This window comes from Xyrauchen texanus, chromosome 16 (genome assembly GCF_025860055.1).
Source record: "Xyrauchen texanus isolate HMW12.3.18 chromosome 16, RBS_HiC_50CHRs, whole genome shotgun sequence".
Classification (NCBI taxonomy): Eukaryota; Metazoa; Chordata; class Actinopteri; order Cypriniformes; family Catostomidae; genus Xyrauchen; species Xyrauchen texanus.
In genome coordinates this window covers 38,402,376-38,428,315 of record NC_068291.1, presented here as the reverse complement: position 1 = coordinate 38,428,315, position 25,940 = coordinate 38,402,376, and the positions used below count along the sequence as shown (strand labels likewise).

The window sequence follows — 25,940 nt, the reverse complement described above, 5'->3', positions numbered from 1 at the left end:
CATTGGCACATTCTGGACATTGTGTGTGATATATATATAAACAGGGCATGCAATTAATAAACTAGCAGTAAAATACTGTTACTCCACTAACTAAACCAAAGGTTTGCAAGGAATAAATCTAGTGTTAAAAACTCCCATAATACGTTCCTATAAAGATTAAATATGCAACATTTAATTACAGAATTATTCTCCCTTGTCCCTTCCTATATGAGGTTTATACATTTCTATTCTAATTAGATTGTAGAAATAATACCATAACTTCCCAAGAGATTCATAATAACAAGGATCTGTATTTGAAAGTTTGTTCGATTTATTTTCATATGAAAACACACACACAAAAAACAAATACATTCAGTGCAGACTTGTAAAAAAATATGGATAAATCAGAAGAAAAAAAAACAATGGCCACAGTGCAACAGTTAAACAGAGGGTGGTGCTCTAACTACAAATGATAAGAACACTGAACTGAAATGCACACTATAATTAATATGAAGTATTTACAACATTTATGGCTTGTTCAAACTTTAAATAGAGCGGTGTGATCTCATCTTCTAAGACTCTAGAAGTTGTGATAATGTCATGTTTACTTCTTATACTCCTAAAATGCATTGCACATCTGCTTTTCATTTTAAAATGTTGCAGAAATAAGATGCTTAATAATATTCTCAAAGAAAGCCACTTAATATGGCATTTGCGAATTTGCAAAACGTCATTTGTATTGTAACACCGTGATGAGGCAGACATGTAAAAAAAGTAGGAAAACATGTGGTGGGTAGATACGGTATTACAAAATAATACACATCAGAATTTTGTTAAACTCCATTTGAATTAAGCAAGTTAAAGGGAAAGTTCACCCAAAAATAAAAATGATCTCATTATTTACTCACCCTCATACCATCCCAGATGTGTATGTCTTTCTTTCTGCACAACACAGACAAAAATGAATAGAATATCTCAGCTCTGTAGGTCCATACAAAGAAGTGAAAAGTGACCAACATTTTGAAGCTCCAAAAAGCACATATAGGCAGAATAAAAGTATTCCATAAAAATCCATGTCTTCTGAAGTAATCCAATCAGTTTTGGGTGAGAACAGACCAAAATATAACTCCTTTTCACTATAAAACTTGACATCAGCAGTCTTTGGCAATTATGATTACAAGCTTGATTACATCCTTGCCCCAGTGTAATTAAGCTTGAAATCATGATCGCACCTAGAGACTGCAGTGACAAGATGTACAGTGAAAAAGGAGTTATATTTTGGTCTATTCTCACCCAAAGCTGATTGGATCACTTCAGAAGGCATGGATTAAACCTCTGGAGATGTATGGATTACTTTTATGCTGCCTTTGTGCTTTTTGGAGCGTCAAAATGTTTGTCACCATTCACTTGTATTGTGTGGGCCTACAGAGCTGAAATATTCTACTAAAAATCTTTATTTATTTGTTTTTTGCAGAAGAAAGTCACATCATTTTGGGTGATCTATTGCTTTAAGTCAATTAACTGCAAATTCATCTTTGTTTTAACAAGCAGAATTAGATTTTGTGGGTGTGGGTAGCTCAGCAAGGCATGTCCAGGGCATGCAGAGTGACTCCAGCCACATCTCCTAAGCAAACAAATTGGCCCAGTTGCTAGGCAGGGTAGAGTCTCATGGTGTAACCTCCTTGTGGTCATGATTAGTGGTTCTCGCTCTCAATGGGCCAAGTGGTAAGTTGTGTGTGGATTGAGACTTTTCCTCTGCCAGCCAGATTGAGGAGAGTAACCGCACAACCACGAGGACCTACTAAGTAGCAGGAATCGGACATCCCAGCAGAATTTGAATGGAAAATGAACCCTACTGTTAAAAAAATAAGTATCACACCTCATGGCAGTAAACAAGCCTGTAATAATATTATATTTTGACCTTGTTCATAGTAATAATAATAATACAAACAGCATTTCATTGAAAATACAGTAAAGGAGCATCAACTCACATGTTGTCCTCACATACAGACAGACAATACAGCAACATTTCTCAACCAACTTAAAAACATTATATACTGTACACAAAGTGACACTATCAAAGGGATAGTTCACTTAAGATGAATGAATGTTAATGAATGTCATCATTCACTTTCATTGTACAGAAAAAGGATGATGCTAACATTCTGCCAAACATCTTGCTTTAGTGTTCCACGGAAGAAAGAAAGTCATATGAATTTGGAACAACATGATAATGAATTTAAATTTTTGGGTGTACTATCCCTTAAGACATTTCCAACTGGCACACTAAGATGATCTCAAGTAGATCAGCCATGTTTTATGGTGTATTTGCCTTTCTGAAGCTGTGAGATGTAGAGTTTTGATTTGCTCCCATCGACTCGTTTGAACCACACTTCATCGTGATTGATTGTAGTTATTATAGCACTGTTTGAAAAAGAAGACAATGGAGAAAAATAACTCTGGCCCAAAGTGCTGCAGAGCAATCAATATGAACTTGGCAATTCAGTTTGCCTCAGAGTGAGTTACTCAAATCTCTCACCTTGTAGGATAATCATCTTTCTTATCGATACATATGCCTTGCCCACGGCTGTACCATTCCCCATCGTAAAACAAGCGTCCATCTTCTGAGCGGGCATTGTGCTGATGTTTGTCAATCTTTGAAGAGGAGACTAATGTAACAAAAAACATGAATAAGGCTATCAGCACCAGGAGGATGATGCAAAACAAACATTAATGAAGCTAATTAAACCTTAATCTTGTACAATATATTGGTGGCCATATTGGTATCAGCCAATATTAGCGATTCTCTGTCTGATTAGACCCATATTGGAAGCAGATAATATCAATTCAGATTGTATACTCTTTTCCTGCGCTGTGTTTCAAAAGTATTGAAAATATGACCTTTGATATAAATGTGATCTTACCATCAGTCTTTACTCTGTGAGGTCCTAATGTTGCCATGGCCTAAAAAGACATAAACAAGATAAACCATTTACATAGTACGATGACACACGACATTTCACATAAAAGAGCAAAATTTAAGTATATGACCATCTTAACCTTTCTGATAGCAGTCCAGTCCTCCAGTATATCTAGGTCTTGCAGCATGTAAACAATATATGGGCGTGCACATGTTAAGGAACTAACAAGATATACTGTTATTTAAGCTAATTCTATATAATTTTTAGGTAGCTTCAGCAGCGTGTAGTAAAGGATATCCGATACAACCACAGGCTTTTTCTTTTTGTCTGGACTGAAGGGATCTTTCTTCTTGTTTTTCCTTGAATGTAACTCATCATTCCAGAGCTCTGTAGGTGAAATATAACAATGATAACATAACTAACCAAAAAGTATAAGAAAAACATTTAGATTTTTACATGGTGTAAAATTATTTTCATGACAGTTATGCACTATTTCACTATAAAGGCATAATGATATGTTCATTACAAAACATAAATATATATATATATATATATTTAAATTGTAACATTTATTCATTATTGTAGCTCTCCCTTGGTACTGACTTTCATTTTTGCTGATGTTAATGTAGAAAATAATTGTACAACAGCAACTTTTTTTATTGTCATACAGTAAAAACATTGTAATGAGAATTCCGATTGAAAACAATGGGAATAGAAAAAGTTAATCTTTCGGACGTGTTACAGTAATGAGAATCAGCAGGTCAAATGTGCTAAAGTGCCACAATGTAACAATGTCATATCCTAATACGTATCCTAATTTCTGGGCTGCTGCCTCTTTGTTAGCTTGTAATTCTTGGTTCTGTTCACTCCATCTCACTTATTTAGTTCCACTAGATTGCAGCGGGTACCAGAAAAAAAAAGGTTTTTCCATTACAAAATGCTGATCTGAAATATAGTTGGTGCTTTAACACATTTTAGCCTTCAAAGATGTGCTCGCCCATAGACATTGTTTTTCAGTTCATGCACCACCCCCATTGTTTCATTGGATATTTCGGCCTCTGAGTGGACTAGAAACTTAATCTAGGTGTCATTAGAAAGTGAAGATCCTCCCCTTTGCGATGGTGTAACCATCATACATAACTTTTTATCATCAATTGTGCAGATAACATATTTCTGATTATTTGTTTAGCATGCTTTTCCTGCTGGACTGCATACTTTTTTCTGGACATCAAATATATAACATTGGATTATTCACACAAGCAAGCTCATAGACAAGTAAATAATGGCTCATTTTGTAGAAAATGTCCTAAGGTAAGAGCAGATACTGTATAAGAGGTTTACCTATTTAGGGCTTAAAGCTGCAGTGATCGGTGCATAAATGAGACATTTGTATATGATGTCTTATAGAAATCATATTTCACTTTATAACTCTTTTGAAAATCTTACAAACTGTGGTATTAGGGCAACAACATAACTGGGCAGTTGCATTCCTGAGAATGAGAGCTTTCATTTGAAATACATCTTATCTATTTAAGTGCTATGTGAAAATGTGAACAGGACAATTTCTAGACAATACCTGAGGTAATATCTATACTATGACGGTCTTCCTCCAAACGTCTGATCTTCTCCTCTAATTCACTTTGAACTGTATCAAATAATAACAGCTTCTCACTCTGGAAGAGATGACAAACATCATTGGAGTACATGAATTTTGAAAGAGCATGTTTGAGGTAAATACATGCAATCTGAAAGCCAGTCCTTAACTGTTGTAACAGGCAGGCTTTTGGTGGTACTGGAGCAAACAACAGCTTCAAACAACAATGAGTCTCTAACATACCATTTTGTTGCAGTAGTAATGGATTAAATATTTTACTCCTCACCTCCCAGTGCTGTAAAGCTGCTTGAGTTTCACAGTCATATTTATTCTTCACGGAGTCCAGGCACAACTCTCTGTAGATACCTGTGAAAATATTTAATAATTAAATAAAAAAGTCTTCTTATAGAATTTGAAGGTCGAAAATCATACTGACCTGCAACTTTTGTTCTAATTTGCATATTCTCCTGAAGAGTTGCAAGAGGCTCCAGGTACTCGGGGGCCTTTCCTGACATCACTTCTTGGAGTTTGGCAGCAACTTGACTCAGTCTTTCTTTATATAAACTAATAAAAGAATACACTTACTGGGTTATAAAATGCATATCCACATATAAATTACATGATTGCTTGCACAAACTATAATAAGAAATAGAAATATTATACAAACTGGTCCTTGAGGTCAATGAACTGTTTTTCCAGATTGGTCATTTCGTCAATGCACTCCAGTCTTCTCCTTTCACAGTCTTCATCATCCATTTCTATAAATTGACATATATGTGTGAACAGAAATGACAACAAATGTAATCAGAAGCATTATGTAAAGTGGGTTGTCATCTGTTCAAACATTGCACAAATGAGACTGTAACACATTATTGTGTAATATCACTGTGCATACATATTAGCAGGCCCCTAACTTCACATAGATCTTCAATGGATCACTGGAGCAGTGTTCAGTTCCCTGCTGCTTCAAATGGTGCGGCCACAACAATCTTGATCTGAACACGCTCAAAACATTGGACATGATAGTGGACTTCAGGAGAAATCCCCCCGCACTCCCCAACCCCTCCCCACCCTGAACAGCACTGTGGCAGCAGTGGAGTCATTCAGGTTGCTGGGCTCTACCATCTGTCAGGACCTGAAATGGGACACCCACATAGCCTCCATTGTGAAGAAGGTTAAGAAGAGGTTGTCCTTCCTTCGCCAGATAAGGAAGTTCATCTGCCACAGGGGCTGCTGACACAGTTCTACTCGGCCGTCATTGAGTATGTCTTGTGTACATCTATAACTGTCTGGTTTGGTGGTTCAAACTACAACGGACAGTCAGGAATGCTGAGTGCCCCTGCCCACCCTCCAAAACCTGTATGTCTTCAAATTGAGGAAACATGCAGGCAGAATCACTCTGGTCTCCACTCACCCAGCCCACTCCCTCTTTGAACTGTTGCCTTCTGGCCGGTGCTACAGAGCACTGAGCGCCAGGGCATCCAGGTACAAGACCAGATTTTACCCTCAGGCCATTTTCCAAATGAACAATTAAACTACCTCAGGACTCCCCCATAATGCCATAATGTAAATACATATCTCATGTACATATGTAAATTCACATATTTAATTCAATAACTGTACATACCCTACCTTGCAGATACATTACCACTTGCATATGTACATACGCCATTCTGTTATATGTCTGTCTATTTATCCTCCTACCTTGTTTTATATTCTGTCTCACTGTAATGTTCTGTGTGCACTAGCTTCTCTTATCACCAAAAAAATAAATAAAAAAATCCTTTTGTAGGTGTGAACACATAGTAATAAATCTCATTCTGATTCTGATTCATACCATGCACAATATACACTGGCAACCAAACGTTCTGAATATTGTACAGATTTTGCTGTTTTGGAAGGTAATTGGTACTTCACCAAAGTGGCATTCAACTGATCACAAAGTATAGTCAGAACATTACTGATGTAAAAAACAGCACCATCACTATTTGAAAAAAGTCATTTTTGATCAAATCTAGACAGGCCCCATTTCCAGCAGCCATCACTCTAACACCTTATCCTTGAGTAATCATGCTAAATTGCTAATTTGGTACTTGAAAATCACTTGCCATTATTTCAAACACAGTTGAAAGCTTTTTGGTTCGTTAAATGAAACTTAATATTGTCTTTGTGTTTGTTTTGGAGTTGCCACAGTATGCAATAGACTGGCATATCTTAAGGTCAATATTAGGTCAAAAAAGGCAAAAAAGAAACAGCTTTCTCTAGAAACTTGTCAGTCAATCATTGTTTTGACGAATGAAGGCTATACAATGCTTGAAATTGCCAAATAACTGAAGATTTCATACAAAGGTGTACACTACAGTCTTCAAATACAAAGGACAACTGGTTCTAACAAGGACAGTAAGAGATGTCTAATGCCAGATGTTCAACTAAACAAGAGGATAAGTACATCAGAGTCTATAGTTTGAGAAATAGACGCCTCACATGTCTTCAGCTGACAGCTTCATTGAATTCTACCCACTCAACAGCAGTTTCATGTACAACAGTAAAGAGAAGACTCAGGGGTGCCTTATGGGAAGAATTACAAAGAAAAAGCCACTTTTGAAACAGAAAAACAAAAAGAATAGGTTAGAGTGGGCAAAGAAACATAGACATTGGACAACAGATAACTGGAAAAGAGTGTTATGGATCTTAACCCCCTTGAGCTTTTGTGGGATCAGCTAGACTGTAGCAGCAAGGTGTGTGAGAAGTGCCCGACAAGACAGCCACATCTATAGCAAGTGCTACAGGAAGTGTGGGGTGAAATGTCACCTGAGTATCTAGACAAACTTACAGCTAGAATGCCAAGGATCTGCAAAGCTGTCATTGCTGCACATGGAGGATTTTTTTATGATTACTCTTTGAAGTGGTTTAAGAAGTTCGGAATTTGTATTACTTAGTAATTTTTCATGTTATTAATGTCCTGACTACACATTGTGATCAGTTGAATGCCACTTTGATTAATAAAAGTAGCAATTTCTTTCCATGAGAGCAAAATCTATACATTATTCCTAACTTTTGGCAGCCAGTGTAGTTGCTGTTGTATTGCCATTTCCGCGTGGTATTAATAAAGTATGCATTTTACATGTGGGTAATTGACATTGACAACTTTTGGAAAGTACTCCACCTCAAACTGTTTTCAGGACATACCTTAATAAAAAAGGACACTTGCTTGTAAGTGTAAATACATACAAATTAGTCAGTCAAACTCTCACCTGAACTTTCTCCATCCTCAGACACAGATGAGCTTTCTGTTTCCTCATCTTCTGAACTGCTCCCTTCTTGCTCTGCAAAATCCACCTCCATTTCTTCATGATTGCTTTCTTTCTTTTCTCTTGAGTGCACTGGCATACCGTCTTAAAAGAAAAGAAAATGACCGAGAATTATATTGGCCTACTTTCTTTGAATGAGTCGCAAAAATAACGGTTGCTTATTTAAAGGTCTGCGTTAGAGTGTGTTACCTTGTTATTGCTAAAAACAAAACAAATAGACATAAGTCTAGGTATATCACCCTAACAAACGTTCAAACCCTGCAATGAACATTAACTGTCATTTAAGTCTGAAAATAATAAAAATCAACGTGAGAAGCTATAATTTATTAATCCGCTTAAGCTGTTTAAGTATTCTGATAAACCAGTTTGGTTCATTTAGCAAAGCTACTCTGAAATGTTGCTATACTGGCGCGGAATGTACGCTCATGTAGCGCGCTCTGGGGTTTGAAGTCTTTGTTGTGACACATGTCCCTCAGTCAGCGCGCTTTCTTGTGGGCAAAAGAACTACATTTCCATGTCGTCGCTCGTACTGAAAAAAAAAATCTTGTTTACAACGTTAAAAAGGCTGTATAATCTATCAACGATAGGGTGAAATGATTGTGTTTTCTTTTCTTGTTTATTATTTATCCAATAAAAACATTATACAAATGTTATAATTATAAATATAAAAATTATATAATATGGTATGTTTAAAACCACGAATGAATCAAAAATAAAAGAAAAATGCCTGAGGAATTATTAATACAAAAGACAAAATACAAAGTACATTTACATACAGTATATAACACTCACAAATATGTTTACTTTTATTTATTATAGATCTTTTTAAAGTCTCAAATACCTCTGTCAATGTACAGCCTGACTTCAATAAATTTTAACTGGTACATTTGCATATAAATATATACAATTTGGCCAGAATTATAAAAAGATTAATTAAATAGAAATTGATTTTGCTCTTCACATTTTTAAACTAAATACAATTATTTAATATGTAAATCACATAGATATATAAATCATATTTGTTTCTCCATGATGTTAATAATTTTGAAAGACACATTTAGAATTACTTTCACCAAAAGTAATTCTAAATGTGTAAAATAGTAATCAGTCCTTTAATATGTAAAACTAACACATTTTTGTTTTCAGACGTCAGAAGTTTCCAGAAGCCCTATTCAGCGTTAAGTATATTCAATCTTCCAAACACGGTAAAACGGTAAAAACAATTTAAAAAATCCCGAGATTTATGCGCGCGCTCGAAAAAAGCTGTTTTTAAAAATCGACCGATTTTTTTTGTAAATAATTTTTATTAAAATAATATTTTTGTAATTAATAACAAAAAACCCACTATTTATGTATTACTACAGTACACAGTTTAAAATAAAATAAAAGGGTTAGACAAAAAGTACATTAAACGACAACCACAACTGTTGTAAACATGTGGCATTTCAGGCTATTTAATCGTGATGTATTGTTTAATAACTCTTATAAACCAAATACATCGACGTTTGGTCAGTAAATGAACTAAAGTAAATTAAATAAGATTTCGGAGATGTGATGAGCGTTGAATGGCTCTGGCATCGATGAAGGTGTTTTTCATGTCGCGTCCTCCGCCATGTTTTCGATCTCCACCAGAGAGGTGTGTAGTTCACAAGACGAACACACACACAGAGGAGGGCTGTCTGCTCTTTTGTCTAAAAATGCACGCCTCACTTCTAATTCCTCATGTGTACTTACAACCCATGACACATTTCGGGCAGTGAACTTGACAGACCCGTCCGTGTTTAAGTAAATCTGAAGATTATCATTAGCGCTTCAAAACATCTCGTAATGTTCTCTAAAAAGCCACACGGAGATGTCAGGAAATCGACACAGAAAGTGTTGGACCCCAAGAAGGACGTGCTGACAAGATTGAAACACCTCAGAATCGTCATAGGTGAGAAATTACATTGTTATTATTATTTTTGCTGGGTTAATGTTGCACTGATTAGAGCTAGCATACTAGACATGGAGAGGAGGATCAAGGCATTATCAGCAGTCATGGAGTTTTATAATTGTTTTCTTGTTATAAAGCAACATTGCAACGGTTGACATACAGTGATTACACAGGGTTATGTTTCTTTCACGTGCATAGTTGAGTGTTTGTGTCTGTGTAGTGTTGTTAGGCTATGCCATATGATATCATAACAGGGAATACTGCACACAAATGCATAAGTATGGACAAATATAAGATACAAGTATTGGTTCCCTTCAAAGATTTTTCATTGGAAGTTCTGTATCTGGTACTGAGTTGATGTTTGTCAGTGCATGGAGATCAAGAGTTTTAGGATGCTGTCCATTTATACGTTTGTATGCAATACTTGAGTGTCTGTAGGCATATTTGGCCCTTCTAAGATCAATAAGGTGTTTCTTATGTATTTAGATACAGTTTAATTTGCTCTAGTGACTTAAAACGAGTAAGAACTATGTCAAGTTCAGTGCAATATAATATTTGTTGTGTCATGGTCAGTCAGTCCATGGTGAAATAATGCGATATAAGGGAAAAGATGCCACTGGAGATACATTCTTGTTTTGGGTGGGGGATGGCAAAGATTTGGTTCTGCAGGAGTAGGTGGGACATGTTACTGAATAACAGAATTAACCAGCACTTCCTTTGGGATCAGTTGAGCACTTCCATGGAGATTGTTTTGACCCATTACCTTAGATTACTGAGTTGTTTTGTTTAAACCGCACGTATGTCCTTGTGTCAAATGTTTTCATGTTCAACATATTGAGATTTAATTTTAGATTTTTATGTGGCTCAGGAGCTTATTGAAATTGGCCGAAGTTGGCTTGTGCAGCTACTGTCCAATCATGACCCCATTTCCTGTATTGCTCTCTGTGACATTCTTGGGCTTCCTGGTGCCATTGTGTTACTGTAATGATTGTTTTGAAACTGAAAACTGTGTGATGTTGCCATGCGTGGTAAGCAAGCTGCCTCCATCACAGTATAGAATGAGTATCAAAAGATAGCATTTAAAGCTGAGGTGTATTTTCTGTACTTCTAGTGTCACCAAACGGTTTTTGTTCATGAACAGATTATACAAACACTCTCCCCTTCTTCCATTGGTCGAATGTAATGTAATTGGGTGAACCAGTATTGCTTTGTCAGGATGCGTGGGATGCTCACACAAACACAGCAATGTTTTTATCGTGTTACTTTTTGGGGAAGTCAACCTAAAAATGGCTTAACTATTGTTGTCTCTGTGAGAGAGTTTTATAACAGAAAAAATTACACACTTCAGCTTTAAGAGATGTGTAAAAAAAATAATAAATTTAAGCCTGCATTATGCACCAATGGGCCATTTAAATGCTGCTAAATGTCTTTGAAAAGTAATAGGCAATTCAGTGTTCACATATTTTAAACCATACATTCACACATCTACATATTGTGGCCTAAATGTGCTCAACACAACATTTGTGCATTGGTAGAACTTGGGACGTAGTGTAAATAAATGGAAGGGTGTGTTTGCAGAGAAACAGCAAAGTCTGATAGAATCACACAATAACATCCAGTTATTGGAATGGTGGCACCCTGTAACCATAACTGTTTGACATGATTCCTTCTTATGTGAGAACATAGGATATATAGTCCATATTTAGAGTTCTAACTCTGTGTACCCTCTGAAGGCCAATATCACTACATTAGCCTTTCTGTACAGGAGATCAATCCCTGGGCGCCAGACAAAAAAATGACTTGGGAGCCATTGGCTCCTAAACTGAAACATTAAGGAGCCAAATGGCTGTTTTTGTAGCCAAATCACAGAATTGCTCGATTTAGATTGCTGTTCAGAAACAAGATAGAAAGCCAAAGAAAAGGAAGTCAGCGGATAACCCATTCATCGAAAGTTTAATAAAAAGTATATAGGTAAGATAAGTTTACATTCCCTTTTGTCTCATAAATGTTCACACTCCTTTCATAATTTATACAAATATAATTGTATTTTTTAATGTTGTACTGCTCGTCAGAAACTACATTACAGATATTTATATAAAGTATAGTATGCATATAGTTGTGTGTTGTCTTCTTGAGCATCAATGAATGTTTGCACCTTGTGTAGTAGTTGTGTACAAGTCCCTCAGTTGTCATAAGTGTCAAAAGCTTGATTATACACATACACACACACACACACACACACACACATATATATATATATGTGTGTGTATATTATTTTAATTGTTTTAAAATATTGTCTTATTCTTCCTTTACTGTAACCAGATGGTCCAGACACAGAGACTACAAGAGTGCAAATTGAATGAAATCCCAGAAGCAGTTTATTGTGCTACTCCAATCCCAATCAATAATTCCCAGAAGAAAAAAATTGGTACACAATATATGACATTTAAGTATAAAGAAGCCCGAGATACACATGGGACTCTTATTTTGAAATGTCTGCACTCCCAGTTATGAGTTCACTGACAGCTGATTCGCTGAGAAAGTGAATCTGATAGAAACTGCTAACCTGCGCTCCTGAGTTCAAACACTCAAAAAAGAGTTCAAAAGAGTAATTTGTTCACAACTCTCGCGACCGATTATGGTTAATAAACAGACAACGCGTGTGGTCATGTCAATGCAATATAAAGCGTTCCTTTATTGGTGTAAGGTCATAAACAGCATAAGAATACACAATATAATGAACAAACAGGAGAAACATCTGCTTTTAGAAGAAGGATTGGAACATCTAGAAATAATTTATTAACCTAATTCAATAATCTAGTATGCTGTGTATTTCCCATCTTGAGCTGAATTAACACAGAGCTCAACATCGGCAAAATGAACCACTTTATGAAGAAGTTAATTTCTTAAAGGGGTAATGAAATGCTCTTTTTTTAAAAACTGGCTTTATTATCTTCCCTAAGGTTCACTGATAATGTTTGTTTTTTTTTTTGCAACAAAACAGTCATAATTTTGTAATATATGATAATTTTCTACCCTGTCTCTGGCCCTCTGTCTGAATCGCTCGGTTTTGGCCTAAGCGACTCCTTAAAACTTCAACGTAAAAGCCCACTGTTATGATTGGCTAACATCATGCAGCCCCTCAAATACAGCCATATTTAAATTAAATCAGAAGAGAATGAACAATCTCCAGAACATTATAAAACACAATTTCAGGGTTTACACATAACACAAATCCAACACATTCTATTTGAATATTTTAAACTGGTCACCTCGAGGCCTGGGACATTGCATCAAAAGCAATAGAACCCATTATAATCAATGATACTGTCTACACTGTAAGCATCACATGTGCTCTGTGTGTATGGTAGATGACAGAGAGGAGAACACTTACTTAGAAGCATCCAGCAAAAGCAGACTACATTAGGCCATAGCGAACTGTTTATCCAGAGGTGAGACACTGCTGTCAAATACACGTGAAATTTGTAATCGCAGTTAATAGTGAAACTGTATAATCGCGGCATCCCTAACTAATACTCTATAGAGAAATTTAATATATCAATAATAATTAGATAAGCTCTGCTGTGTACAATGTGCAGCACATAATTTGATAAAATAATGAATTGAAATTGAAAATGTATTGTTCTATTTTCATTTGAATTAATTTTAATTTCAGAAAACCTTTTTATTTAATTTGGGAAAAAATAAAACTAATTTTATTGGGCCTTAGAAACCGTTCAGACTGAATGTGCTCTTGCTTTGAAAAAAAAGAAAAGCTTGATACAGTGTAACCAATGGAAATATATGCTGGTGTCATGCATGTTTTAAAAAGTTATTTTAACTTGACACGGCATCTTTTTTGCATGGTGCTCATGTGCGAGGTAGGGCTGGTGGTGGTGTAGTGGTCTAAGCACATAACTGGTAATCTGGTAATCAGAAGGATGCTGGTTTTAGCCCCACAGCCACCACCATTGTGTCCTTGAGCAAGGCACTTAACTCCAAGTTGCCCGGGGATTGTCCCTGTAATAAGGGCTCTGTACGTTGCTTTGGATAAAAGCGTCTGCCAAATGCATAAATGTGAATGTAATGCACGATTTGGGGAAAATGTCATATTGCGATTATTGAGGTTAATATTGCGGTATGCTATTGCGATATAATAAACAAATAGTATCCAGAGTCAACTTGTTTGGTTATCAAGGAAAATGGACAAATAGATTACTGATTATGCTGAAATGTTTATTTCTCAACTAAAACATACAAACTAGCAACAACAACAACAACAACAACTATAAATGTTTGTGTTTTCAAATTAAAATAATATTTTTACAAAATTAAATATCTTTGCATTAACTTTGAAAACTTGTTATTTTCTCAATATTACACCTAAATAAAATAGAACAATAAATAAGAGCATACACATTTTCACGAAAATAATATTGTCCAAACTGGATAATTTTCTGAAATCCCACTTTGCTAACGGTGCATCAGACTTGTCATATAGTACTAATCTGCATTCATAATACTTTTCTCTGTGCTGTTTCAGGTGCTGATATAAATTTGTTGTGTTGCCATGTGATGTAGCAACTTTATTTTTGCACAGTACCTCTCTCTGCTCAGCATCGGTTATCTTAAAGCCAAAATATTGCCATATAACCAGGGTTTTTCCTGGCTCAAAATGAGGCGGAAGTGGTACCATACTGATAAAAAAGTGACGTTAAAAACTCGTAAACGTTGGTTTTGTGTTAATACACTACTAATGACCTGGCAACTGAATACTAGTGTTAATTTTGTCAGCTGATTTTTTATTAATTATAATATATATATATATACACACACACACACACACATTTTATTGTTGTTGTCATTTTAGCGTTATTTTTCACATAAGATTGATCTTGTCATGATGATCTCATGATGATGACGTTGCGAGCTGCAGACAGTGGGGGTGAGAGACGAGCGTCTGCGTGTTAGAGTGCACATCAGCCGGCGGAACTTTAAATCTCTCCCACTCTCGACTCCAACTCAGATTGGGTCTCTTCCGTGACTGGTTGAAGCAGCTCTGACCGCACAGAGAATGACATTTTTGGAGTTAAAGATATAAAGATATATCGGCAAGCTGTGATCTGTGTTTCTATCAGACACTCGAGCTACAGATAGCAGGGGGTGAGAGACGAGCCTCTCCGTGTTAGAGTGCGCATCAGCTGGCGGAACGTTAAATCTCCCGGTCTCGACTCCCGCTCAGATTGGGTCTCTTCCGCGACTGGTTGAAGCAGCTCTGACAGCACAGAGAATGACAGTTTTGGCGTTTGTGCTTATTTACATGTCACACTCCCGGTATCTACGAAACCTTTCAGTCTGGATTCCGTACTCATCACTCTACTGAAACTACACTACTCAAAGTAACAAATGACCTCCTGCTCGCCTCTGACTCTGGTTCCCACTCCATCCTCCTCCTACTTGACCTCTCTGCCGCCTTCGACACCATTGACCACTCCATCCTTTTACAACGCCTACAACATCTTGGCATCTCTGGCTCAGCTCTCTCCTGGTTCACCTCCTACCTTACCAACAGATCTCAATTCATATCCATCAACAACTGTACATCTCACACCATACCTGTCAATCACGGAGTCCCTCAAGGCTCGGTGCTAGGTCCCCTTCTGTTTATCCTGTACATGCTTCCCCTTGGACTTATCATTCATAAGCATGGATTAAAATTCCATAGTTATGCAGACGACACACAACTATACCTTAGCACCAGATCCATCACTCCTGCCACAGTATTAACCATCACAACCTGCCTCTCTGCAATAAAATCCTGGATGAACGCCAACTTCCTTAAACTAAATTGCAATAAATCAGAAATCATCGTCATTGGTCCCAAATCACTCCTCCCCTCCTCCCAAGACTTCACTCTCTCCGTTGATGGCCATACAGTTACCACCTCTACCCAGATCCGAAATCTTGGTTTCATTTTTGACCCCACACTCACATTTAAGCCCCATATCCGTCATATCACCAAAACTGCCTTTTTCCACCTATGTAATATTGCTCGTCTACGCCCTACCCTCTCCACATCTGCTGCGAAAACTCTCATTCATGCATTCATTACATCAAGACTCGACTACTGCAATAGTCTACTATATGGTCTCCCATCCTCTGATATAAAAAACTGCAATACGCTCAAAACTCCGCTGCCCGCCTCCTCACCCACACCCGCTCCAGAGACCACATCACCCCTGTCCTTCAACAGCTTCACTGGCTCCCTGTACAACAGCGCATCCATTACAAAGTTCTGCTCATCACTTACAAAGCCCTCAATAACTTGGCACCTCCATATCTCACAGACCTCTTACAGCATCACCGCCTCTACCGACGCCTCTGCTCTGCCGACTTAGGCCTTCTCAAACCCATCACCAAATCAATACACCGAACTTTGGGGACCGAACATTCGCCATCGCTGCCCCCACCCTTTGGAACTCACTCCCCATCCACATCAGAAACTCGGACTCACTAACCACCTACAAAAAACTGCTCAAAACCCATCTGTTTCACCTTGCCTACAATCTATAATACCACTCTCACCATTGATTGTTTCATTTCTAAAGCGTCTTTGAGTTCCTTGGAAAGCGCTATATAAGACTTATGTATTATTATTATATGAACTTTAATTAAGGATAAAATAAAGACATATCGCCAAGCTGTGATCTGTATTATTTTGTCTGGCCACCAGTTCAGTGTCGGTCTGCTCGGCATCCATCTTCACCTGATTTCCAGGCTGCACACCGGAAACTCACATGACATGACCACACGTGCAACTCCCTAAACTGAGACTGACTGGTCATCTTTTTATTAGCGGTGTAGAAAATGGGCAAACAGCTCTCAGAGAGAATGGGCTGTCACGTCCACATATGCACTTATTTGTTTTATAAAATCACAGCATTTTGCTATCATATAATCGCACAAGCTGACATCGCGATTGCGATATGATTAATCGTGCAGCTCTAGTGCAAGGCTGAAAAAACAGCTAGCCATTTGTCTAAAGCAAGTTCATTTACATGGACATTTAAAAAAAAAAAAAAAAACAGTGCAGATGGACGCAAAAATGCAGTCGGTGAGAACAGCCCCTAAGGCTGATATTAGGATGGTAAATTCTATGCAAACTGAAGCCTTTGAACGAAAGTCAATATTGCCGCATTTACTGAAGTCCTCCACTGCACAAGGTCCAGCTCCACTCATCATTTCTGCTACAGCCTGCTCTGGTCACATGTTCCCTCAGCATCCAGCGACTTTAGTCAAGTAGGCTCCCTGCCCAGGTCTGTTTATAGAGCTGTTAGCTGGCACAAAAACCAGAGCCAACAAAGTGCCTGACACAGACCTGGTCCAGATAAATGCTGATAAACATGTGGGACAAGGTTCACATTTTTAGGATAAAGACAAGTGCTGGAGGAGTTATACTTGTTTGGCAAGTATCTCTAGTCCTGCACATGGATATCCAAACAGACTACTAGGGTACAGCAGTAAGCAAGAGCTCTAGAGACCCTACAGATTCTGGTCCACTTCAAATAGGACAGATAGATTGGTGGGAATTTGACTGAAACTACAACGCATGTGAAAGAACAGGCTGGTTGATGTAAAACTGGCAGTTGGAAATATTTTTGATCTAAAATGGAACATGGCACTGAGAGCCTTAGTTTTTTTACATTTTATTTGAATCACTTAAGGTAATGGGCCCTCATTTGTAAAGATGACCTGCATACCATGGAAATAAATACAAACTGACATTCACAGAGAGTGCATGTATGAGGATGCATCTTAAATTCAGAAGAACTAGCTTAGGTTTTTTTGTTGTAGTTGTTGCTGAGGAAAAAGTGAGTCTTAACCATATCCCTCCACTAACTCTCTGTATGTCATCAGCTTATGAAATATCTTCCTCCAAACACAATCTCAAACTTTGTAAGTTACAACACATAACCACATCTCCCCTCTTCTCTTTGGTCTCATCTCCTAAATGCCTGAGATCAATCTAACATTAAAATACCTGAAGAAGGGGAAGTGGATAACCTCTGACCCCATCAGTTCTCACCCTGTCTTTAATTGTCACATAGTGATGTTTAATTAGTGGCTCTGTGAAAACACTTCACAGATGGCCATCATATCAATTGTGCCCTCGAACAAGACCCAAAACTTTAGATGCTACTGGTTAACTGTCCCTGTAAAAGAAGGAAAGTATGTGCTCTACATTGATGGCATTAAAATGTTAACTTTAATTCTCTAATGCATTTAATATATTTATCTAAGGTAAAGATCTAATGGGTGCTCTAATTATGCTCTATATAGTTCATTGTTCAGATAATACCTACTGCCTAAAACAGTGTTTGGATTTAAAGACATGTGTTTGATGTTGTTGAACTTTTAGCTAATAGCTATCAGTTCATACTTCATAGCTTGGTTATATAAGAAACCAAACATTATTTGAACATAATTTGTCTTTTTGTTTAACCAGTTTACCCTTTGTTTACAAATGTTTTAGGCCTAGATCTTTTCCACCATGGGGATGAATGATTTTGAGCAGGGTGAAGAATGGTTCCAGGAGCATTTTCACTAGACCATGGTTCGGCGTGGTTCAATTACAGACTGTTCCCAGACCATATTTCTCACCATAATTAGCTAACAGTACTCAGGACTGAATACAGCTCTGATGGAACACATGTACTGATGTGGCGACTCACGATTGGTCACTTGCTTAAAATCGTCAGTCAGACCATTCGAATGCTGATTTTGCAGCATTACAGTGAAAAAACTGTAGAAAGCTCATCACGTGGGACCCTAGGACTTCTGCGATGCGGAAAACACGAACGGAATAGCAGAATCAAGTCATAAAAACTGAACAAACTATAAAATGCGGAATGTCACGGAATTTGACATATTTAAGATTAAATGAATATATTAAAGCACAAATAATCAAATTAAAATTGTGATACAGCCTCGTGTGATGATTAAACCCAAGGCTGCAATTTTATTAAATAAATATTCAGTCTCCCTGTGCTGTGCTTCAAAATTAATTTGTAAAGCTGCCTTAAAGCACACAGGCTATCCAGATGATATATTTATATAATGTATTGCAGCCTTTTGCGGTTTAATAAGTACATTAAGCCATATAGCGAACTGTTTATCCAGAAGTGTGAAGCTGTCGTCAAAGACATACAAACTAAAAGCGCTTAATTCAGTTTTTTGCCAAAATAAAATCTTATTAATTAGACATGTAAAGTTAAAGAAACTGCAACAAAAATATGTCACTACTATACTATATTGTAAAATGTCATATTAAAAATACTAGTAATAATAACCTAATAATAATATAAATAATAATTACATTATATGTTGTTCATTAAATGTAAGAAATCTCTCACAAGCAAGTGTGATTTTGTAATGAATACGTTTTCATCAATGATTTCAGAATAAAATGGAATTTGGAAAAATAAAACTGATTTCATAGGGCCCTACTCATGTTTCTCTTGATTTAAAAAACCTTAATCTAAAGGATTGTACTTAAATGATTGAAATAGTTTGTGGACAAATATAAATTGTGGTCGTGTTTGCATTTCTTTGGCAAAACTGACATTGAAATTATTAATTTGAAATGCATATGTTGTATCAGTTGGTAGGGAAAAAATCAGCCAACAAGTACCATATTTATGGGAACTCTCTTAATAAAGCCTCCCAGGTGGCAGCTCACATGGTCACTGCATAATTTCCAATTTCAATTTGTGTTATTTCAATGTATTGATGACTTTGCTATTACTCTAATATGTGGGTAATGTCAATTAGGTGTTTTAGGTGTGTGTAAACTTTTGTTTGGCATTTTACCTACTCCGAGTTTGTCTAGCCTAGCGTGTAAAGACCTGTTCTGGTAACCAAAAGGTATAGGGTCAAATCCCGCAAGCATTAAATCTGAAACTATTAACACCTTGAGCAAGACACTTAATCCCAGGTTACTTTTGGGATTGCTCTTCTAATAAGTGAACTGTGAGTTGTTTTGGAAAATGACTAATCAGTAATCTATTAATTGTTTTGTTTTTTGTAGAAAATGCAGAGCCTGTTGAACTCAAACACATTTTTGAGCAGAATTATTCTCACATCTACTACGTGTTCTTTGAAAACTTTGTCACCATCGAGGTTAACCTGAAACAGAAAGGTAAGACCTGGATTTTTCTGCTATGCTATGGTGTTTTTGTCTGAAGTTAGACAACTTAATGTTTCTCGAGGTAGTACTTTAGTACAGCTGACCTACTCGTATGTGCTTTCTGCATACACACAGTCAGAAGTCAAAATGTTTATGAGCAAGTTTCCATAAAAACGCTGACTTCCACACCTGGAGTCACAAGTTCAAATCCAGGGCGTGCTGAGTGACTCCAGTCAGGCTTCCTAAGCAACCAATTGGCCATGTTGCAAGGGTGGGTAGAACCCCCCAACCCCCCCCCCCCCCCCCAATTTAGCCAGTGCCCAGTTACCCATGCCTGGGTTCACAGGCTCATTATAGTGCAAAGAGAGAGCAGCCAGTGTTTTGGAACACTACACAGTTGCTCATTGAGTGTTCAAAGAGCTGCTTACAGCTTTTGAACTTTCATTTGAAATAGAATGAGTCTAAAAGTCTTTTGTTGTGCTTTTGATATTCTACTGCATCTGCAGCAATTCATAATTCTTCCATAGTATCAAAATGAACTGAATCTCATCTCTAAACTTTCAAGATTGTCACCCCAAAATAAAAAGAATATATATATAATTCTTTAGATTAGATTAGATTAGATTAGATTCAAATGTATTGCATTGTGCCAAGTACAGGTACATATCCAATGAAACAGAAGCATCCAACCAGAAGTACAAATATCAATATAGATATATTTAATATATTTTAAAATAGATTATGATTAAGTGCAAATTTTAAAAGATGCAAATGGCAGAATGGTCAGTTTAATCAAATTAATTAAAGGAATATTCTGGGTTCAAAACAAGTTAAGTTCAATCAACAGCATTTGTGGCATGTTGGTCCTTTTCTTTAAAACAAAAATTGAAAAGCAAAAATCAATGTTACATTAAGGCACTTACAATGGAAGTGAATGGGGCCAATGTTTTGAGAGTTTAAAGGCAGAAATGTGAAGCTTATAATTTTCTAAAAGTACTTGCATTCATTCTTCTGTTAAAAGTAGTAATTATTTGAGCTGTAAAGTTGTTTAAATCGTAATTTTTACAGTCGTTTTAGGGTTTGTTGACATTACATCGTCATGTCAATTGAATTGTAAAATTGGCGATAGCTTTACACAGAAAAGGTTAGTAAGTGATTTTATCACACTAAAATCACGTCGACGTGCATATTGTTTACGTCTTGCGGCTTTACTTTTGAAATAGTGAGTATTTTAACATTTACTTCATTGTAAGTGGCTCACTGTAACCCAGATTTTTGCCATTTTTAAAGAAAAGAAGTGGCAAGTCAATTAATGGTCATGAAAAGAACAATTACAACCATGCAATGCAAAAAAAAAAAAAATCACTTTAATTTTAGTTAAGCAAAATTATTTATTTATTTTGATTTTGGGGTGAAATATGATCCGGACCATACTTTGTGAGATTCACAAAACAAAAAACTAGCCTGTACAATCAAAAACTAACAGATGAAATATCCAGCCTTAAAAAAAAGTTAAAGGCCTTTCTTTAAAAGTGCACAAGGATTGTTGTAACCTTGTCTCAAAATCACATGTTGAGTGCACCATGTTTCCATGTACTACAGAGCAGATACGTAATCCTTGTTTGTTGAGCTATAAATAGCAGCACTGTGCATCTCTGTTATCCCTTGGTGATGTTCTGTGTTCATCTTCTCTTGCTGGCAGGTCACAAATCACAACGAGAGGAGCTTGATTCTATTCTGTTCATATTTGAGGTGAGAAATGTATATAATCATCATCTAATGAAATACACATCAGCTTTCTGGAGAGGAAAGTGTTAAAATTATTGCAGAAACAAGATGAACAATTATCAATGCAACTCTCTTAGAATGCCGACTAATTCGCTTTTTTTATATAATGTCATCAGTAATTTCTGTGCATCTTACATATAATTGATGCATCTTTTATAGAGACCCATATACAGACACGTATTGGTTATCAACACACTGATAAAACAGGTGTTCCTTGCCGCACCCAACAGTGAGTCATGTATTTAGCTTTTACTCACCTGGCATGCCCCCATGGGCCTGATTTCGTAGTGGTGAAGACTTAAGACACTTTGGCACGTCTCTTTAAGTGCACCATCATGACGAGACAAGTGATGTCTTCATGTGGGAGAGCTATTGCAACATTCCAGACTGTTGTAAAGAAGCCCTGAAATGCATGCTAGCACAAATGTGCTCACCAGTTTTGAAATGTAAATACTTGCTGTACTCTTAACACATTTTAATATCTTGTTGCTGTAAGAGACATGTTTAAATGCTGTTATTAATAACATTCATAAATCTAATACATGCGCTTCCATTGCAGAAAATCTTACAGCTCTTACCAGAGCGAATACAAGGAAGATGGCAGTTCCACAGCATAGGTAATCATATTTTATTTTATTTATTTATTTATTTATTTTTTAAACTAAATTTGCAGTATGAGCTTTCCATATTGTCATTTAAGCATCAAGTGTAAAGCATAAATTGTTTTCCAAACAATGAAAGTGAACTGGCTGGCCAGTTTAATGTCCTATATTGGAAGGTGGTCTCTCCTTTTCCTCTGCACTGAAGTCTTTTAGCAGAAGGATACAGAGACCACCAAGAGAAACACAGAGAATGCCAAGGACCTGGGGCCACAGCAGACCCAGATCTGACCGAGAACTCTGACATTATAGTCCTTAATCGCTGACTGACAGACTTAGTCAGATAAACAGTTCATAAACCACATTTACAATTAAGTATAAATATTTTTAAATTTCACTTTGTATAATGCTTTACACTATACCTATTGTTCTAAAGAAGCTTTTCAATTAATAGTGCCTTACAAACCCCCAGCGATCAAAGTGATGGTGAATCAACATAAAAAAGACATGCAAACAAATAAACATTGCAGATTATAAAGAGAAAGCGTAGTACATCCCCGTTCGGGAGGTTTTACAGAATTATCTGTCTAGCTCAGTAAGCCAGCTCTGCTACCATAAGTTTGAATGTGATGGTTTTGTAAACATGGATTGCCAGGTTAATCTGTTTATTTTCCTCATAGGTCTTATTCTGAAAAAAATACTACATACTGGAAACTCCCTAAAGGTATGAAATATATATACATCAATGATAACTGTCAGTTTAATCTTAAATACAACATCAAATCAACATTTATCCTATTTACTTTCTTAATGTGTGATTTACTGTGCACATTTCTTCAGTGCACATTATTTTATAGAAATAAAAGTTATTTTCATAATCTTTCATCAAAATGCAATATGATTATATGCCTTTGAAACAATGTTTATTTTCTGCTGACATAACTAGGTCCATGTGGATGAGGAAAAATAATATTAACCAGTAATATCACAGTACACTTTCATGATTAAATCAAATCTCATTGGATAAAAACAAGACACACATCACATTATTTCCTGCCCATCATTTTGATTTATTCTAATTTGATTGAAATATGTTTTGCTTTATGGAAGTTAAAGTGTTTATTCACCCAAAACTTTAAATTATCTTATAGTTTACTCACCCTCATGCCATCCCAGATGTCTATGACTATTTCTTCTGCAGAACACAAAAGATTTTTAGAAGAATTTCTCAGCTCAGTAGGTCCACGCAATGCAAGCGAATGGTGATCAGGCCTTTGAAGCTCCAAAAAGGAAATAAAGTCAGCATAAAAGTGATCCATATGACACCAGTGGGTTTTATCCATGTCTTCTGAAGCGATCCAGTTGGTTTTGGGTGAGAACAGACCAAAACTGAACTCCTCTTTCACTGTATATCTTGACAGTAGTCTCCTTGGCAATCATGATTTCAAGCTTGATTACATTTCCTATAGTGCCATCTAGCAATCTGCGTATGCGTCAAGCGCTAGGAAGTGTAATTGAGCTTGAAATCATAATCATACCTAGAGACTCCAATGGCAAGGTGTACAGTAGAAATAGAAACAAACAGTTTCATTTTGGTCTGCTCTCACCCAAAACCAACTGGATCACTTCAGAATACATTGATTAAACCACTGGAGTCTTATGGCTTACTTTTACGCTGACTTTATCTCATTTTTGGAGCTTTTGGAGTTCTGTTCACCATTCACTTGCATTGTATGGACATACAGTGCTGAAAAAATCTTCATTTGTGTTCAGCAGAAGAAAGAAAGTCATACGCATATGGGATGGCATGAGGGTGAGTAAACGATGAGGGAATTAAACATTTTGGGTGAACTATTACTTTAAATGTGTTTCATGCTGTTTCTTGTTTTCTGTAAAAGTAGTTGGTAAATTGGCAGATGTTTTCTAATGTTAATGATGATTTGTTAATGTGCATCCAGCTTGTGCATTGACTTTTTTGACCATGCGGTCGTATCCTGTAGATCCGAAGGGAAGGAGTTCGTCTGTTTCTTCTTTGGATGCAAGCTCTGCAGCACAATGCCCTGAAAGAACAGCTCTGGATTTTTGCCTGTCTGATTCCTGGATTCCCTCCTCCTCAATGCGAATTAGGCCCTCGCACCCTGGATAATCTGATCAGCCCTCCCTTAAACTATCAAGAGTGTTAGTATTTATTCTCAGTGCTTACTGCTATCTCACACTCCTTGACCATAGCTACTTAAAGAGTCCATATTATACACTTTTGTTGTAGCATGTTGTTTTTAACTGTTGTAAGCAGTCGTAATTTTGTGTTACATGAACATTTTTTACCCTGTCTTACTGACCCTTGCACCGTGTCCTAACAAGGCACAATGCAACAAGTTTCCAATGGCAAGCATATTGTCTGTCCATACTGAACTGCTGTGTGACATGACACAATCACAGCCAATCAGAAGATATTTAATGATTAATGTAGTTACTCTACAGAAAATTTGGTTGTGGTGTTGTAGTAATGTCTTGCATTGGAAGGTGGTCTCTCCTTTTCCTCTGCGCTGAGGTCTGTTAGCAGAAGGATACAGAGACCACCAAGAGAAACACAGAGAATGCCAAGGATCTGGGGACACAGCAGACCCAGATCTGACCGAGAACTCTGACATTATAGTCCAATTGTGCACGTCACAGTCGCAGCTGGTTACTTATTCATGTGATTATCTAATCAGCCAATCTTGTGGCAGCAGATTATATCAACCATCAGAATGGGGAAAAATTTAGCTCTCTGGGATTTTGACCATTGCATGAATGTTGGTGCTAGATGGGCTGGTTTGAGTATTTCTGTAACTGTTGATCTTTTGGGATTTTCATGCACAGCAGTCTCTAGAGTGTAAAGAGAATGGTACGAAAAAATAAATAAATCCAGCGAGTGGTAGTTCTGTGGGCAAAAATGGCTTGTTAATGTCAGAGGAGAATAGCCAGACTAGACCATGGTGATGCTAACCCAAAGAGCCACACGTTACAACATTTCTATGCAGAAAAGCATTTCTGAAAATACAACATGTCGAACATTGAGATAGCTGGGCTAGAGCAGCAGAAGACCCCTCCGGGCACCAATATTGTCAGCTTAGAACAGGAAACTGAGGTTGCAGTGGGCACAAGTTCACCAAAACTGGACAGTTGAAGATTGGAAAACATCGCCTGGTCTGACAAATCTAGGTTTCTACTGATGTAAACAAATGGTAGGTACACTGTAGCCTCAGTTTTAAATTCCAACAGGGTTTTCTGCTGTTGTCTGAGATGCTATTCTATTCACTACAATTATACAGAGGGGTTATCTGAGTTACCGTAGCCTTTCTGTCAGCTCGAACCAGCCTGGCCATTCTGTGTTGACCTCTCTCATTAACAAGGCGCTTTCGTCCACTGAACTGCCACTCTCTTGTTGTTTTTTTGTTTTTCCCAATATTCTCTTTACACTCTAGAGACTGTTGTGCGTGAAAATTCCAGGAGATCAGCTGCTACAGAAATACTCAAACCAGCCCGTGTTGCATCAACAATCATGCCACGGTATAGATTACTGAGATCACATTTTCCCCATTCTGATGGTTGATGTGAAAATTAACTGAAGCTCCTGACCCATATTT

General features: G+C 37.0%; 2 protein-coding genes across 7 annotated transcripts in view; one reads left to right on the top strand and one right to left on the bottom strand.

Moving 5' to 3' along the window:
- Positions 1-309: 309 nt before the first annotated feature.
- On the bottom strand, positions 310-8,215 carry brms1la (BRMS1 like transcriptional repressor a). 2 transcript variants are annotated; one of them, XM_052145527.1, is made up of 11 exons: positions 7,995-8,215; positions 7,749-7,889; positions 5,162-5,252; positions 4,931-5,058; positions 4,781-4,860; positions 4,477-4,573; positions 3,198-3,287; positions 3,040-3,104; positions 2,904-2,943; positions 2,519-2,648; positions 310-2,403 (listed from the first exon to the last, which is right to left on the bottom strand). In XM_052145527.1, exons 2-11 carry the CDS (start codon positions 7,882-7,884, stop codon positions 2,286-2,288), a joined length of 975 nt encoding a protein of 324 aa, XP_052001487.1. In that variant the 5' UTR covers positions 7,885-7,889; positions 7,995-8,215; the 3' UTR covers positions 310-2,285. The 2 variants fall into 2 exon arrangements, with proteins under 2 accessions (XP_052001487.1, XP_052001486.1); XM_052145526.1 differs by having other exon boundaries at positions 7,749-8,215.
- A 1,239-nt stretch (positions 8,216-9,454) lies between these two features.
- ralgapa1 (Ral GTPase activating protein catalytic subunit alpha 1) overlaps positions 9,455-25,940 on the top strand; it is a 101,330-nt gene continuing 84,844 nt past the window's right edge. For all 5 annotated transcript variants that reach the window (XM_052145179.1, XM_052145181.1, XM_052145178.1 and 2 more), the window contains exons 1-6: positions 9,455-9,738; positions 19,826-19,936; positions 21,627-21,676; positions 22,272-22,329; positions 22,992-23,035; positions 24,312-24,489. In XM_052145179.1, the coding sequence (XP_052001139.1) occupies positions 9,633-9,738; positions 19,826-19,936; positions 21,627-21,676; positions 22,272-22,329; positions 22,992-23,035; positions 24,312-24,489 (547 nt within the window). In that variant the 5' untranslated portion in view covers positions 9,455-9,632. The remainder of the gene's footprint in view (positions 9,739-19,825; positions 19,937-21,626; positions 21,677-22,271; positions 22,330-22,991; positions 23,036-24,311; positions 24,490-25,940) is intronic.